The sequence below is a fragment of the Phaeodactylum tricornutum genome, genomic scaffold, assembly GCF_000150955.2.
Source record: "Phaeodactylum tricornutum CCAP 1055/1 PHATR_bd_31x35 genomic scaffold, whole genome shotgun sequence".
In the NCBI taxonomy this organism is placed as follows: Eukaryota; Bacillariophyta; class Bacillariophyceae; order Surirellales; family Neidiaceae; genus Phaeodactylum; species Phaeodactylum tricornutum.
In genome coordinates, this window is record NW_002238035.1 from 85,288 (window position 1) to 100,970 (window position 15,683).

General features: G+C 51.3%; 6 protein-coding genes across 6 annotated transcripts; 3 read left to right on the plus strand and 3 right to left on the minus strand.

Annotated features, from left to right (window-relative positions):
* Nucleotides 1–616: 616 nt before the first annotated feature.
* POLA (catalytic subunit p180) lies at nucleotides 617–4,155 on the minus strand (the record flags this gene model as incomplete). Its single annotated transcript, XM_002176285.2, has 2 exons — nucleotides 617–2,260; nucleotides 2,356–4,155. Coding segments are annotated over 2 exons (3,444 nt in total), but the record flags the coding sequence as incomplete, so codon positions are not given.
* A 109-nt stretch (nucleotides 4,156–4,264) lies between these two features.
* PHATRDRAFT_bd1324 (predicted protein) lies at nucleotides 4,265–5,346 on the minus strand (the record flags this gene model as incomplete). Its single annotated transcript, XM_002176286.1, has 1 exon — nucleotides 4,265–5,346. A coding segment is annotated over one exon (1,082 nt), but the record flags the coding sequence as incomplete, so codon positions are not given.
* Nucleotides 5,347–5,880: 534 nt separating this feature from the next.
* On the plus strand, nucleotides 5,881–7,128 carry MPDC (MPDC mevalonate diphosphate decarboxylase; the record flags this gene model as incomplete). Its single annotated transcript, XM_002176263.1, has 1 exon — nucleotides 5,881–7,128. The coding sequence occupies one exon, from the start codon at nucleotides 5,881–5,883 to the stop codon at nucleotides 7,126–7,128; it is 1,248 nt and encodes a 415-aa protein (XP_002176299.1).
* A 1,718-nt stretch (nucleotides 7,129–8,846) lies between these two features.
* PHATRDRAFT_bd176 (predicted protein) lies at nucleotides 8,847–9,500 on the plus strand (the record flags this gene model as incomplete). Its single annotated transcript, XM_002176264.1, has 1 exon — nucleotides 8,847–9,500. A coding segment is annotated over one exon (654 nt), but the record flags the coding sequence as incomplete, so codon positions are not given.
* A 346-nt stretch (nucleotides 9,501–9,846) lies between these two features.
* PHATRDRAFT_bd1329 (predicted protein) lies at nucleotides 9,847–12,088 on the minus strand (the record flags this gene model as incomplete). Its single annotated transcript, XM_002176287.1, has 2 exons — nucleotides 9,847–11,822; nucleotides 11,908–12,088. The coding sequence occupies 2 exons, from the start codon at nucleotides 12,086–12,088 to the stop codon at nucleotides 9,847–9,849; spliced, it is 2,157 nt and encodes a 718-aa protein (XP_002176323.1).
* A 2,144-nt stretch (nucleotides 12,089–14,232) lies between these two features.
* Nucleotides 14,233–15,564, plus strand: PHATRDRAFT_bd1660 (predicted protein; the record flags this gene model as incomplete). The annotated part of the gene is made up of 2 exons (XM_002176265.1): nucleotides 14,233–15,494; nucleotides 15,529–15,564. Exons 1-2 carry the CDS (start codon nucleotides 14,289–14,291, stop codon nucleotides 15,562–15,564), a joined length of 1,242 nt encoding a protein of 413 aa, XP_002176301.1. The 5' UTR covers nucleotides 14,233–14,288.
* Nucleotides 15,565–15,683: the final 119 nt, after the last annotated feature.

The window sequence follows — 15,683 nt, forward strand, 5'->3', positions numbered from 1 at the left end:
GCATTGATGAAGAAGAATTGGGTGAATTGAGCGTTCGGACTTATCACGGAGCGCTTTACAAAGGGTCTGCTCACAGACCACAACGCCTTTCCATTCGGCGCTCAATGGATTTTTCGGGTGAATCGTTAGAAACCTACGGGCGGCGCCCTTCCAGTGGCAGATCTTCTCTTGATACTGCTGCGTATAATGACAGAGGAGAGGCTTACGATGCACCGGACGCTCTCAAATCAGCGGTTGTTTTGGAAGTGATATTGAGAGCCGCCGACGTTGGTTATTTCATGCAAAATTGGGAGACCCTAATTGAATGGTCTGGCCGGCTATATGCCGAGCAGGAAATGGCACATCTAATCAATCGAGGGCGAGATCCCACCGCAACCTGGTTCGACAATCAGCTCCGTGTTATACAAGAATATGTCCTTCCCTTAGCTACGAGGCTACGGGATATTGGGGTTTTTGGGAATACAAACGGATCGAATTTTGCCTGTGCTGTTGCCCTGAACATGGACCAGTGGCTCGTAGACGGCTTTGAGGCAACGAAGGCTTTCCAACTCGACTGATTGGATACACGCTTGAACATCATACTTAGCGACGTCAATAATTGCCAAATGATTAACATTTACTGCTTAGCCGCAATGGAAAACATTCCATTCCAAAATGCAGGAGAAATCCAATTGAATCCGTTTGATTCAAGGCCCCTCATGGCAACTTTGTGTAGCTCTTTAAAGATAGTCTCGTCATTCTTGACCAATGCGTAGGAGTCGTCTTGCTTCTTTTTTTTCTTATTCCACTGAGTCGAGGCGTGGTCAATATTGAACAGACTCTCCATGTACTTAAGATGCGTGTAGACGGAACGTTCGCTGAAAACTGAACACATCTTTCCGTTGCATCCACGGCGTAGACAAACGCCGCCAACCACCGAAAGTTGCCGCGTTTCCAAGCTGCAGCCAGGCTCATCACATCGAATTGTACTTGAATAATACCTGCGCATGACGTCTTGGGTCCAGATTGAAATGTTATTGGAAATGCGCGCAAAGCACTCAAATTGGGTCGCGTGACCCCAAAACATCGGACGAAGACAATCAGGGTTGGTGCAATGCAGACCTGATACCGTGTTTTGATTTCCGGTCTGGGAGTTTGTAACGACGTGATAGACACCCGGGAATTGGCTCTCCACCCCACAGCCATAACAATGGAGATAGAACTTTTCAACTTCTTTAAAACGCTCCGTGTCCGAAAGAGACGATGCTGGAGTGTAATCGATGAGTTCGTCGGCATCAATATCTCCACTGGTTCGAACAGCATGGTTGTAGCGGGAAGCATCCAAACCCAGCTTCTCGGCCAAGACCTGTTGCGACATTCCTTCAATTGGCTCGCAAAGACGAGCCACAGGTGGCAAAATTTGCTGCGTCAAATACCACTCGACGTCAGGTTTCAATGCTCCGTTGCTTCGTAAAATTTCTTCGGGGTGGCGAGCACGCTCGGCCGAAGAAGAGGATTTCGGCTTTTTGTCTTCTGCTTCCGCTTCTTCCGATACGGTGATGATGTACGGAATGTGGTCACCTGTATTTACGGGGCGATTATTCTTGAGCATGACCATGGCCACTTGAACGTGCGGTTGCGATTTTCCATCCGGGTATTCGTTGGGGTGTTTGCTGAGCCCCTTGGTAATCGTGTACTTTTCGAGAGGCAGATTCCCGGCGCGCATCTTTGTGGCGAGCTCCTCGAGATGACTGTGAATATTCTCAATCACAATATCACTCTCTTGACCCGACAAAATCTGTTCCGTCACGTAGCGCCCTGTATCTTTGGATTGAATGCACCAATCACGACGAACCAAATCCAGGCCTTTGAGTTCTTGACCGTATTTGACTTCGCCGTTCGGACCTTCTTCCACAGTCTTGGCAGCGTACTTTTTCTTTTTGAGCAACAGCATGGAACGGAAAATACCGTCGATTTCTAGTTCTAAAGTCCGGTAGAGTCGGTTGACTTCTTTTTTGACGCGTTCGCCCAGCTCCTTGACCTTGGGCAAGTCGTTCTCATCGTTGATACGGGTATTGATCATAATACTATCGGTGTCTCCGTAAATAACGTCGAGACCAACTTTTTGTTGAGCAATGTCCACCGTTCGTTGCAGAATCTCGCGTCCCATGGACGTGATCAAGGCTGCAATGGGTTGCGCAAAGAATCGCGAGTTCGAAAAACCGAGACAGCCGTACATCGAGTTGGCCGTCAGTTTCAGCGCCTTTTGACGAATGTCCAACTGAATCAGAAAAGAGCAGCACCTGTGAGCTCTTTTTCGAGCGCCAAAGACGGCACCACACAATATTTTCCCAAACACTACACACACAATCGTACCTCTTCTTTCCGTACAGCGTTCGTTTCCGACTTGAGAAGTTTCTTGACGGTTCGACGGCGTTCTACGAGGCTTTGAATGACGCGGGGTAGGACGCCCCGGTCCGCTTCGGTATCGGGCAAGTCGGGCAGCACGTTGTCCTCGGTGCCCGCCAAACCGGCCCAATCGAGCGTGGTAAAGCACAGATTGTATTCTTGAATAATACTCGGGTAGAGAGAATTGAAATCAAGTAGCAAAATATAGGAATCGTAGAGTCCCTTTTTGGGTTCCAGTACAAGTCCACCGGCGTACTTGGCTTTGGAGCCGCCTTCGTCCTTGAGAGCGCGGTGTTTTTCCGGAGGTAGCGTCTGAAGTCGGTGAAATTCGTGCAGGAGAAGGTACTCGGTACGCTCCGCGCGGTTGGATTTGAGCGTGTGGGACCACAAATTTCCGGCGACGCACGTGAGTTGGTGCGACAACGGCAACACTTGCAGCTTCAACGCCAGCGTTTGAATCAATTGGGCGTCAAAGAGGGTCGACAGCGCCAATTGTACAATGGTCTTCGAGGACTGGAACCATTGCGGAATATCGGCCGGTTCGATTTCTTGTCGTTTCGTTTTTAGTTGCGTGGCGGCCAGGTTGGTCAGGGAGTAGGTGGTTTCGCGCAAAAGTTCCTTGGCGGACAGGTAGGTGTCACACACGAGTCGCCCAGCCAGGGCTTGGGCAATGGCGTAGTCCTTGCGAGCACCAAATTTGGGCGGTGGTCCGGTGCGCCGACGACGCCCGAGTCGGGACCAAACCGGCACTTTGAGTGCCGCACAGCGGGTCAAGAGCACGTCCAGATCGTACCCCCACGCGTTGTGCCCAATCACCACATCCGGATCCCAGGCCCCCAAAGTGGCCAGCAAACAGCTGAGCAAGGCGCGTTCGTTGGCCTGCCGGCGTAAATTGGGCATGTTCTGTTGGATGGCGGCGTCCAGATCGCGGGGGAAGGTCGCTACGGCGCCGGCGTCGGTGGGAATGGGGCGAATGAGGGAAAGCTGAAACTTGGTGTGCTGAGCGTCGCTCGATCCTTCCAATTGAATGCGATCGTGGCAGGTGACCGAGACGGCGACGATTTCGGAAACATGCGTTTTGGGATGTACCCAGGTTTGTAGTTTGAGTGCGACGGCGGTGAGGGGCGGCGGGGGTGTGGCGTGTTGCTGGGCGAGCGGGGCGACGTGGTCGGGTGAGTCGAGGATGACTTCGAGGGCGCACCAAGAAACGGGTGCGGTAGTGGCCCGCGGTGCTCTGAGACGCAACCAGGAGGGTCCCTGAATGCGGCGTTGGACGAGAAAGGTTTCGGTGATTGAGGCTTGTGCGTTGAAGATACGGGCAATGTTGTCACTGACGCTACCGGCTGGATGCGCAACGTCGGCGGGGAGCGCGGGGTACTTGGCGTCGTAGAGTACCTGTAGGTAAGTGGTGGCGGAGCGGGGGACGGTGGGATCGTCAAAAGCGTAGGTGAGCTGTACGGGTTTGCTGGCCCAGGAAGTGCCGGCCGTTTTGGGGAGTACGTGGGTTTGTAGGAGGGACTTGACTTCCCCGTGTACGGCCTGGAGATCGGGCTCTACGTCTTCTTTGGCATCGTCCGATCCGGAGGCTGTTTGTCGGGGCAAGACGTAGAGGTTGCGCATGTTGTGCTGGACAACGACACAGGCACTGACGAAGGATGGCGAGGCTTCGGTGGTGGTGGTGGGTTGGCGGACCTTGCCAAAGAGCCAGAGGTCGCCGTTGCGTTGTTCGCACAAGTCGGTCCAGTAGAGGTCCAGGTAGGGTTCGTCGTGGTTGTTACTTTCGTTGTTGCTGGACTGGTCGGGTTGTACAAGAAAGTCGGCTAGATTGGCTCGTCCGGCGGAAGAAGAGAGGGTAGTGGGGTTGTCGTGGGGAGACGTCCCATCCTGGTTGGATGCGAGTAGATGCGGTTGAAAGGAGGCCGCGGTGGCATCGGCCAGTGTCTGGACGGGCGGCACCGACGTGGACACGGCCTGTACAACCGCCGCGACACCTTTTTGGGCCGGCGCCGATCCGGAACCGAGTTTGGCCCGGGCGAATCGACGGCGGACCGGCGGATCGACCGTGGAGTGGTTGGTGAGGTTGTGACTATCGTCGTGGTTGGTATTGTCACTGACCTTGTCGTGAGCAAAGTGCACCGACTTGGAAGGAACGAGCGTCGTGTCCACCGATGGGGACGATTCCTGGTCGTGGAGACTGTTGCTATTGTTGTTGTTGTTGTTGTTGCATTCATCGTCCAGAACAACATCCACGTTGTCATCCACTTCGTTTGGGTGGTCAAGAAGGTGCACCGGTTCCGAGGCCCTCACCGTCGGGCGTGCGTGCACCCGGGTCCTCGTGCCACCCCGACGTCGGGACAGCCGTCGATGGACAGAGTTATTCTTGTGGTTGTAGTTACCGTCGTCGTTGTCGTCTTCATCGAGGGCTCGTAGAAGGTCGTCCACGTTGGGTGCCGTGCCGGTAGTAGTACTAGTAGCAGCAATGGACGTGACCGTATTGTGGTGATGGTGGTTGATACTGTTACTGTTGTTGTTCGTTGTTTCGAGTGTGGCTTGTCGATTGACAAAGTCCCACATGCTGGATTGGGTTCCTTGTTCGGTTTCCAGCTTGGGTCGCTGCGCCGCTGCCAAATGGCGGGCTTTCTTGAGAGCCTTTTGGGTCAAGGCGGCTCCACCAACGGCGTCCCGTTTGCGAGCATTGTTACGATCGTCATCGTCGTGATCGGCTTCGTCGCCCAAACGTTCTTCGCCGTCATCGTGGTAGCCGAGTCCGTCGTCGTCGACGACAAAGTCTTCTCGTTGACGCCGTGCCGCCACCAAGGCGCGGTATTCGGACTCGTCCACGACGTCGTACACGTCGTCGTCCACGGCCTCCGCGTCCTCCACGTCGTCCAAACGACCCCCACGACGCTCTTTGAAACGACGCAACGCCAACGCACGTTGCGTCTTGTTCAGTGGCATGTTACTTATATTGTTGTTGTTGTTGTAGTTGCTTGTTGTTATTGTTGTTGTAGAGTGTTGACTTTCATGTGGTTGCGGGTGTTGACTTGAGCAATGCTCGCTTCCAGTGTGTGAGACTGGTGGGTGGGTCGGTGGAATGCCCGGTCCCGTCGGTGCTCCTCGCGGGGGGGGAGAGTTTCGGCAGGCGTGAGCGCGGGGGCGGGTTCCCTCCCGTGCGCGCCCACGAGCCATCCTTCCTCTAGGGGAAGGGTTTTTCGTTCGTCTGTCTGTCTGTCTGTCGTGGCGTCGAGTGTTTCTCGCGTGCGCACGGCACCTCGTCGCACACGGTCCCCAGTCCAACACTGCCAACGACGACGAGCAAACCCCCCCCAAAGATCACACATTCCGCCATACCAACCACTACCAACAACTACCGATACCAATATATATATATATATCATCCACTCGACTCTCTCTCTCTCTCTCTCTCTCTCTCTCTCTCCCTCTCTCTCATCCACACATACACACACACACACTCCCCCACTACAAGTCAACATGACTACTCCTGCCACACACCCCATCTTTCTCGCCACGGTATCGGCACCGACCAACATTGCCGTCGTCAAGTACTGGGGCAAGGCGGACGAACACTACAACACGCCCATCAACAGCAGTTGTTCCGTCACTTTGCACCAGGATGACCTCCGCGCCGTCACCACCGTCGCCGTCAGCAAAGACTTTGTCCAGGATCGACTCTGGCTCAACGGGGTTGAAGTCCCCCACGCGGCAACCTCGCGCCGGTTCCGGGCCTGTGTCGACGGCGTCCTCGCACTCGCTCCCGACAAGTATCACACTGACGACGATAACAACAACAAGACCGTCGCCATTGCCCAACACGAATGGCCCACACTACACGTACACGTTTCCAGTTACAACACGTTCCCCACCGCAGCCGGGTTGGCCAGTTCCGCCGCCGGCTACGCCGCCCTCGTGGCGGCTCTCGTCCAGCTCACCGGCGCCACCGAAACATTCCCCGGCGAGTTCAGTACACTCGCACGCCAAGGATCCGGCAGTGCCTGTCGCTCGCTCTACGGAGGACTCGTTGCCTGGCACGCCGGAACCGCCGACGAACAATGGCGGGACAGTCGCGCCGAACAACTCGCCGACGAGGCCTCCTGGCCCGCACTCCGCGCCGTCATTGCCGTCGTCAGCGACGCACAGAAGGATACCGCCAGTACCGCCGGAATGCAAGCATCCGTCAAGACCTCGCCGCTACTCGCCTTTCGGGCCGCGCACGTCGTTCCGCAACGCATGCAAGAATTGACACAGGCCTGGCGACGTAGAGATTTTCCGGTCTTTGGGAAAATTACCATGCAAGATTCCAACCAGTTCCACGCAACCTGCCTCGATACCTACCCGCCCATCTTTTACATGAACGACGTCTCGCGACAAATTATACGCATCGTCACGGCCTACAACGACTACGCGGGAGAAATACGCGCCGCCTACACCTTGGACGCCGGCCCCAACGTGGTACTGTACGTCCTGGAACCGCACCGACCCGTCCTCGCGGCTCTCCTCCGACACTTTTTCCCCGCATCCGGACTCGAAGAACAAAACGACGAGGTTTTGGATCCCGCTCTCGTACACGCCGCCGAAGCCACCGGACGCGTTCCCCGGGACGGGGATGTCCGACACTATTACGTCACCCGACCCGGTCCCGGTCCCCGTGTACTCGATAATGATGCCGATGGAACCATTGATCCACACACTGGACTCAATCGGTACCAACCAAGCGGGTAGAAACTGTGGATAAGCGTTGTTGTGTGTTTTCCTGCCGCACCGCTACCGGGTGCAGCTTGGTAGCTAGCTAGGTAGGTAGCTAGTATACGGTAATCGTTTATTGGTGTAATCACACAATCCATTGTTGGTAATTAGGTAGGTTGCTAGTTCGTGAATTACCGCAAGGCCGTACTCAACGATCGAATGGACGGTTGACGACTTCGGTGATATTGAAAGGGCCAAGGATAATGGAAAATATTGACTGCAATTACAGACTCCGGGGCCCGCGCTCGCCTTTCGGCACAAAAGACCAAGCGGCACACTACAGGACCGTACGTTGTCAACGCAAAATAAAAAGAGGCGATCAAAAGATACAAACACATCAATCCTTGCACCAAAACTTCATTGTACGAAAAGTAAGCAACACCAGCATGTACTTGATCATGATAAATGCTTTGTGCAACGGCTGTGCCTGCTCGGCAGTGAACAGACTTGAGAAAGAAACGGGTAAAAGAACGTTTCCTCAACGACGTTTTAGGAGTCCCATGAAAGGATTTGATTCTTATGATTTCTGGCCATACAATGTTCCCCCCCTGAGTCCGGTCGGAATCAGTCCCAGTGAGGGTCCAAATTCCTAAAACAAGGCCTTTTGGCAGGAACGGTCGGACGTGCCGGTCGCAATGCGAACGCCAATCCAGTCCCAGCGCTCGGGTCGAATGACGTCGACCAAGTGAAGCAAACCCGAACCCCCCGTTGACTGGCCGAGGAATGCCGAAACCGTTTAGCGAATCTCTGCGTCATCGGCACGACTGAAGAAGGTAGTAGTACTCAGCGTTCACGTCTGGAAATTTGGAGCGAATGTTTAATTGATGTCGCCTGGTATAATCATACGGAAATGCTGAAAAGAGGCATTGCACCCCAACGGTGGTTTCAGAATGCCTCTCTGCGACAGGCCTTTCATTCGCGGCGTCCTGATTGGTTGGATCCAGCTGTGAATTGTCCGGCGATTTTCCGTCGGCGGATATCCTCGTCCCGGTCACAAAATTGAATCTGCCTCGCTTCGACCGTAACGCTACTTTTGTTTAGAACCATGATTGGAACTCGTGCCTTCCTCCACCGCAGCGGTCCCCGCTTAGCTCAGAGCATTCTCCGCAAGGAGGGAGCACTGGCCTTGAGTACTAGAGCGCTGCACGTGGAAGCCGCCTGGAACGCTTCGTCAACGAGCAGTCGGCGCCAACCACGATGGTCGACGGCGATTCGTTGTTATTCCCCCACCAACGTGGACGCTACCGCCACCAACACTGAACAAATCAGTCGGCCTTTGCGCGTCTTGAAAGAAGATGCCGTGAAGCAAATAATGGAAGAGCTTCGGTCGGTCGACACCAATTCGGATGGACGGTACGTTTAACTCGTTGGAATGACCAAGGGGGGTTCGGGTTTGTGTTTCGTGCCTATAGTTGGCTCACCAACATTTGCTGTTCTGGCTCCCCCACAGAATCGAAACCGATGAACTGAAAGCACTGCTACACAAACATTCCAAGTCTTTTACCGCGGACGAGATCGCGGAAATTGGAGAATACTTTTACGCCGGAAAGTCCGGTGGCAGTGTGTCCTTTGACCGATTCATCGAAGCCATCGACCGCGTTATGCAACGCGAGACTCACCCGGACATCCCGAAGGACGATGACGGCAACCCACTCGAATTGGGAAACTGCGGTAACGAATTCCTCTTTTACAAGCCCCACGGCAACTACAGTCAAGCCGACTTGGACATTGAATTGACCCATACCAAACCCGAGGGCATCCGCGACCGTCTCGCCTACAACGCGGTTAAGGCCGTCCGCTGGTCCTTCGATAAAATGACTGGCTGGAACTACAAATCAATCACCCAAGACATGGTTTTGCAGCGTGTGATTTACCTGGAAACTATTGCGGCGGTTCCCGGTATGGTAGCCGCGATTGTTCGTCACTTCCGTTCCCTTCGCTCGTTTCAGCGCGACGGCGGCATGATGCAAATGTTTTTGGACGAAGCCAACAATGAGCGCATGCATTTGTTGAGCTTTGTTCGCATGAAGGACCCCTCCATGCTTTTCCGTGCGGCTGTGATTGGCGGTCAGGCTGGATTCGGAAGTGCTTTTCTGTTACTGTACGTGATCAGCCCCAAGTTCTGCCATCGTTTTGTGGGATACGTCGAGGAAGAAGCCTGCACTACCTACACGAAAATTATCAAGGCCATCGAAGATGCTCCGGAGGACAATGAATTGGCGGCCTGGCGAACTCAACTGGCACCAAGCATTGCTCGCTCGTACTGGAAGTTGGGCGAATACGGAACCGTGTTGGAGCTCATGTACGCTGTCCGTGCCGACGAAGCCGAACATCGCGACGTCAACCACTTGTGCTCAGAAATGAAGGACGGCATGCAAAATCCAATTGCCAACACGGAGGAGAAGCTCAATACGATGCTGCTCAAGTATGCCAAGGATATGATGGATCGTTCACCCGAAGTAAAAGACGTGAAGAACGTCAAGGTAGCCTAATGCATGAAGGGATAACGATCAGCAATAGATTGTCATGGCGCTCATCGTCTGTAAATAAGCAAAAATAATGAAGACAAAGATCTGACTACAATGTATTCCGCAGTATTCCACTGGAACATTTCTTACGAAGATCTTTAAGGGAAGTAGTTGCCGCGGATTTTTTTTAATAGCCACGACATAGTGAGAAGAGCTCCCTCTCCGGTCACCTCCGATGCACTGAGCTATTGCCATTTTTCCTATCTTTATGACTGCTTCCTTTTTTCATTAGATTGTCGGCGCGAGAATGTGGCTCCCCAAATACTTGGTTGAGCGAAAAATCCGGAACTGCACGGGGAGGATTTGGTTTGATGCCAGCATTGGTGAAATGCTGAACAAATTGTTCCGGTACGTCATGCAAGGATTCCGCTACACATGCACGGACGTTGCCATGAAATTCATGCATTGGTACAAAGTGCACAATGTCCCTGGCAATGGGCACACCATTCGAATGCCTCAATTTTCCTTGTTCGGCGCCTGTCAGCTTGTGAATGGTCTCGAAATTTCCATCGTTTCCGATACCTACAATGACAATAGACAAAGGGGCGTCTTCAGCTGCCGCACAAACGACGTCGATTGTAGCAGCGAGATCGTCAATCGCTCCTGTGGACAGCACTACCAAAGTGGAAAAAGACTGCCGTTGTTGACTCAGTCGAATGGATCGATAGACTGCCGATTGAACAACGTGTTTCAGCTCGACTCGTGCCCCCAGCTCAAGATCACAATTACCTTGTGAGAACGTGTCATCGTAGCAGTTGACCAAATCATCAGCATTTTGAAGATTTTCACCCAGAGAGAAACACTGCTGATTGACTCCTTCAATCCTTGCACCATAGCCGAACATCGTGTATTTCTGTCTTCTCTCGAATCCGTCATATATCGTCCCTACTTTGTGGATAATTGCTTGGTAATCGTTCAGCCATTCTTCAGAATGAAAATGAAGGCTATTTGCATTTCGCCAATCGCCGTTGACATCGCTACAGTCAATGGCAAAGATTAAGTCCATCTCGCATCCTCCCGAGATGTACTGTAGCATACTTGGAATTTGCAGTACAGAGCTCTTTAACCCTTTGAGTACTCCAGCTTTCTTTAGTTTGACGCCGCCGAAGAGTTTCCTTCTTTCCGCCATCACATTGAAGACGGGGATCCCGCGCTTCGCTTTCTGTATGAGTTCGTCTACGGAGGTCTCTACAAACCCTACGCTTTCGTCTGGTATAAAGCGATTCCAGACCCAGATGGATATTTTGAGAGGATTCGTCGGCTCATCGCCGCAGAGTAGCTGTAAAGGGAGTCTTGCCGCGTTCCACGTTGGGTTCTCATTGTCGCTTACAACTTCTGATTTCCAAATCATAGACCAGCTCTGGTCTTCCCTATCTAATTTCTCTATTCTGAAGTAGGAGTCGAACTTTTCTAGCACGGTCTTTGCGACGTTCAGCTTCTGCATTGTCTCCAAGACGTCTTTGGCAACTTGCGCTTTATTATTTTTTCGCTCCAGCAACCCAAGATCCTGTCCCGAAAAGCGAAATTCTAATACCTCACGAGTCTCAACGATTTCTCGCCCAGTCAAAACAACAAACGACTTTCCGCGGTATAACGGCATTGCGATACTACACCCACTGGAACCCAAAAGCTCGCCGAGGGTGAATATGCACCCGCCGATAAAATCGTGCTCCTTGAGATCAGTCGAGTAGCGTAGATCTTCGTTGTATACCCTTACGAGATAGGTTTGTTCTTCATGAAACTTAAATTCAAGTCGAAATGTGGTTGAGAAAAGAGGATCCCTGTTACCGCGTACAATCTCAGTTCTGCCAATTTCTCGTTCTTGACGAGTCGGCATTCTGTTGACTCTTTTGCTGTTTGACTTGAAACCAGAAGGCACTTCCCATACACAGGCAAATGCATCTGCTGGGCAAAAGCTGTCTTTCTTTGGCAGTCGATGACATTCAAGTAGAAGATCAAGTTTTATGAACGGTGCCGTTACACGAGAATCCCATGCCAACCAAGAATGCTGTTTATGCAACTTGGCTCGTCGCCCCTTCCCCGTCAGTTTTTTTGAAGCATATTTCCCCATTTTTCCTACAGCGTTCACTCCTGTTCCTGCCATACCGAGGGTTGCCATATTCACCGCGGTACCCGCCATACCTATAGACAATGCATGATGTGAGCTTTACAACTTTCACGAATAAAAACTGGATCACTATGCCCACTCCAGAAGAGATCATCGTACCCACTGTTTTCGTCGTCAAATTCACGGTCTGACCCGCGACATTACCGGCTGCTTTGCCAGCTCTAGACACTGTATTAGTCGCAAGGGAAGCAGGCATAGCTTTCATTTTTGGGACGTAGTTTTTCTTCTTCAGCGTTTTCATAAACGATGGCGGTTTATGGGAAAGGGGAGGGTCTTGCATTCGACCTATTTCTGTTCGTCCACTTCGAATCACTAGGCATGAAGAAATTGCATCACACTCGTACTTCCCTCTTCTTTTAGCCTTCACAGAATATACAGACGAAAGCGGGTTTGGTTGATTTGCTCCTTTTGACTACAGAATATCCATGAGAAAGCAGTTTGTTGTTGCTGTTTTCGAGATGTTGATAAGGCGATTTAAATTTGCGGGTCACTTTTCCTGTCATATGAACAAGCCCAAGCAAATTGCTTTTTTGGTTGTGTACCAAACATACCGACAGAGATTGAAATCATCCAGTGACCAAATTGTATAACCCCAACTCTAAAAAGTAGCAGATAGCATAGAAGTATTCCCGAAGCTATGTGTAAATAATTGGGTTTCGTAAAACTGACAAATCATATCGAAATACGAATTTGCTATAAGTGAAACCGAAGAAGAAAGAAACTCATGTCCAAATCACAGTCCAGTGAAAGTCTTACTTTCCAAAAGCGGCTGGGAAACTCTAAGTATTTGATTGTTCATTCCGCTTACCTTCAATTTTTGAGATTTACAGTTAAACATTCCGATTGGTTCCTGAGAACTGATATATTGATCAAAACTAAGAAAGCGACATTTTCAAAAACAGAAATCCCTGTTGTAGCAACTTTCATCACAATGACGATAGGCATGAGTTTTCTGATTCGACACGTCACTACGGACCTCCAATGTTATCTCCTATATAGGCAAATACCACTGATACGCGTCTGTTCACAGATGCCGATTAAAACTATTATTCATTTAGAAGTTCTGATAATCATACAGTGGGTCCCGGTTCAAAATGGTCTCGACTGGATCTGACGTACGCTATGGACCGAACGCCAAGGAATACCTTTCAGCTGAGCTCACTGATGTTTACAATTAGGCGGTATGTGACGCACTTCAGGGAGCCTAACTCCGTTTCGAAAGCACCATATATGTGGATGACTTCCGAGACAGGTTTCCTGGCCATCTGGCTCGGATGCCAATTCCAATAGAAATGTGTCCTCGCCATCCGCCATCTTTACTCACAAACAAAGAGTCAGGCTCTCCTAAAATGCAACAAAATGAAGACTTCCAAGCCTTACGAACCGCCACGAGACCCATCCATCGTTGAAATTCGAGAGCAATCTTATCTACAAATCATGGAAGCTTGTCGGCCTTTTTACATTTTAGCCCCAAAGCCAACAGTTTTCGACGCAAATAGCTTACCACCACGCTTGGATGATGGACTCGTTCCTACGGAGCACCGACACACTCAGAAAAGAAGATGACAGGCTCTACAGGAGCTCGCATCCACAGTCAACCAAACAGTAAGAAACATTTCCACGACGACCGCGACCGATTCCCCCGACGGCCTCGCAATCGGACAAATTTGCCAAGTTTTTGGAGTTCTGCGCTGCTCACCTCAGGTTTGATTTTCCACAGACACTGCAGCATGATTCACAGTCTATATGATTCTCGATGGAGTGCATCATCGGCTTGGGCGTGTTTGTTTCCCACCTAGAGGATCCTTTTTTGTAAGGTTTCTATACTCCGTTTATGTCTTCTTGTTCGATAAACGCACTGTTCAATAGTTGAACGAGCTGAAGTCATGTTGCGAGCGTTTACAGTCAATATTCATAGGTGTAATTTGGCAGCATCACTGGTGTTCAGTAGATACAAGTTCCTTTGTGTATTCGTCATGGTCCCTTAACCGATAGTGGTTCTTGTTGGTTTAGGCTTTGTATCGTCGTTGTCTGACTGTGAAGTCCCCTTGGACGCTATTCTCTCCTCCAATAGCTTCTTTTGCAAAACATAGCGTCTGTTTCACCGTGGTATTGGAGTCTATCCCTCTCTAGCTAGATGTAGTGTGTTCCTCACAAATTTGCATTCCAAATCCCCCGCCGGAAGGGGCACCCGAAAGACTTCCAGCAAATTCGTTTCAAACTTGAAATCCTGCGACACGAATCAGACTTCCATTTTTGGCGCGCTCACTATCATATCAATTCCTATTCCGGACGACACACGAGCGAGGACCATCAAAATTGCGTACCGACAGACTTTGTCTGGAGAAGAGGCGAAGAACTCTAAAATCTGCTACCACTACGCTTGGTAGGATCCTGGCAGCAGGATTTGTTCGACAGGGTCCACAATATTGAAGTTTCCTTTCTTCATTGCTTGCTCTTTAAACAAAAACCGAGGCGAAATGGTCGCGAATGGATACCGTGTAGCCTTTGCTTTGACGTTTGTTGGGCTGATTCCAGCCTTTGAGATTGCCCGCCAAACGGATGTATCGCGACCGTCTGGCCATGTAATACTTCGATCGATGACACGAACAACGTCCTTGGCGTCTACCAGAAGCGTAGCGACAGAAGGCACCAAAAGCACAAAATCGCAGAGCGCTGGACAATCGGATGCGTCTGACGATAGAAACGCACGATTCTTGGCGGCTCGTGCCTTGATCACGAAAACGGGGTCGGCTGCCTTTGCGGTGGACCGTCTGGAATCCAACAAGCACTACAGCACTTTGTCTACACGCGATCGGTCATTTGCTCGTTTGCTGGTGACGACGACGGAGCGCAGATTGGGGCAAATCGATGAAGTCTTGCGACAATGCCAAAAGGAAACAAAGTCCAGGCCTAACCGGGTTGACCAGTTTGTACAAGCCGCCCTACGAATCGGTGCAACGCAGTTGCTTTTCCTGAAAGTACCTGAACATGCGGCAGTGAAAGAAACGGTCGAACTTTTGCGGCACGATCCCAAAACGACAGTTCCGGAATCACGCATTAAGTTTGTCAATGCGGTTCTGCGACGAATCTCTCGCGAAGGGGACGTGCTACTGGCAACGACAGATGTGACCCAGAATGCATCGCCTTGGTTGGTCAAGGAGTGGCAAAAATCATGGGGCGAGGAAGCCACAAGAAAAATTGTAGCATTAGCTATGGAAGAAACTCCCCGCGTATTGACCATTAAGCAACACCCCGGAAGCCAGTTGGAAAAGCCGATGGGTAGGATAAAGGCTGTCGCGGCCCTTTTCGAAGACAGCGAAATTCTGCCGCAGGGATCGGTCCGTGTTAACACTAGCCCTCCTGGGAGTATCATCAACTGGCCAGAGTACAGTGAAGGATCTTGGTGGCTTCAGGACGCCGCTGCCACGACCCCTGCGATTGCATTGTACAACGCACTCAGCAAAAATGGAGAAACGTCGGTTGCAGGCTTAGATGTAGTAGACATGTGCGCCTCCCCGGGAGGCAAGACGGCACAACTTTGGAATTACGGTTTTGCCAGTGTCACAGCAGTGGAAGTTGCGGAGAAACGTACGGAACGCTTGAGGCAAAACATGCAACGGCTTAACATGGACTGCGAGGTTGTGGTCGCCGATGGGGCTCAGTGGACATCCCAGCACGAGTCGGTCGCGGGAATGTTACTAGACGTTCCTTGTACAGCTACAGGAACGGGGAGCAAGCGGCCAGATGTACTGAGAAGGGAAGAAAATTGCCAGGAGCTACTAGAAACTCAATTCAGGCTTGCTTGTCATGCAATCGACAGCATTCTTGGTCCTGGAGGTATTCTTGTTTATGCAACTTGTAGTCTTTTGAGA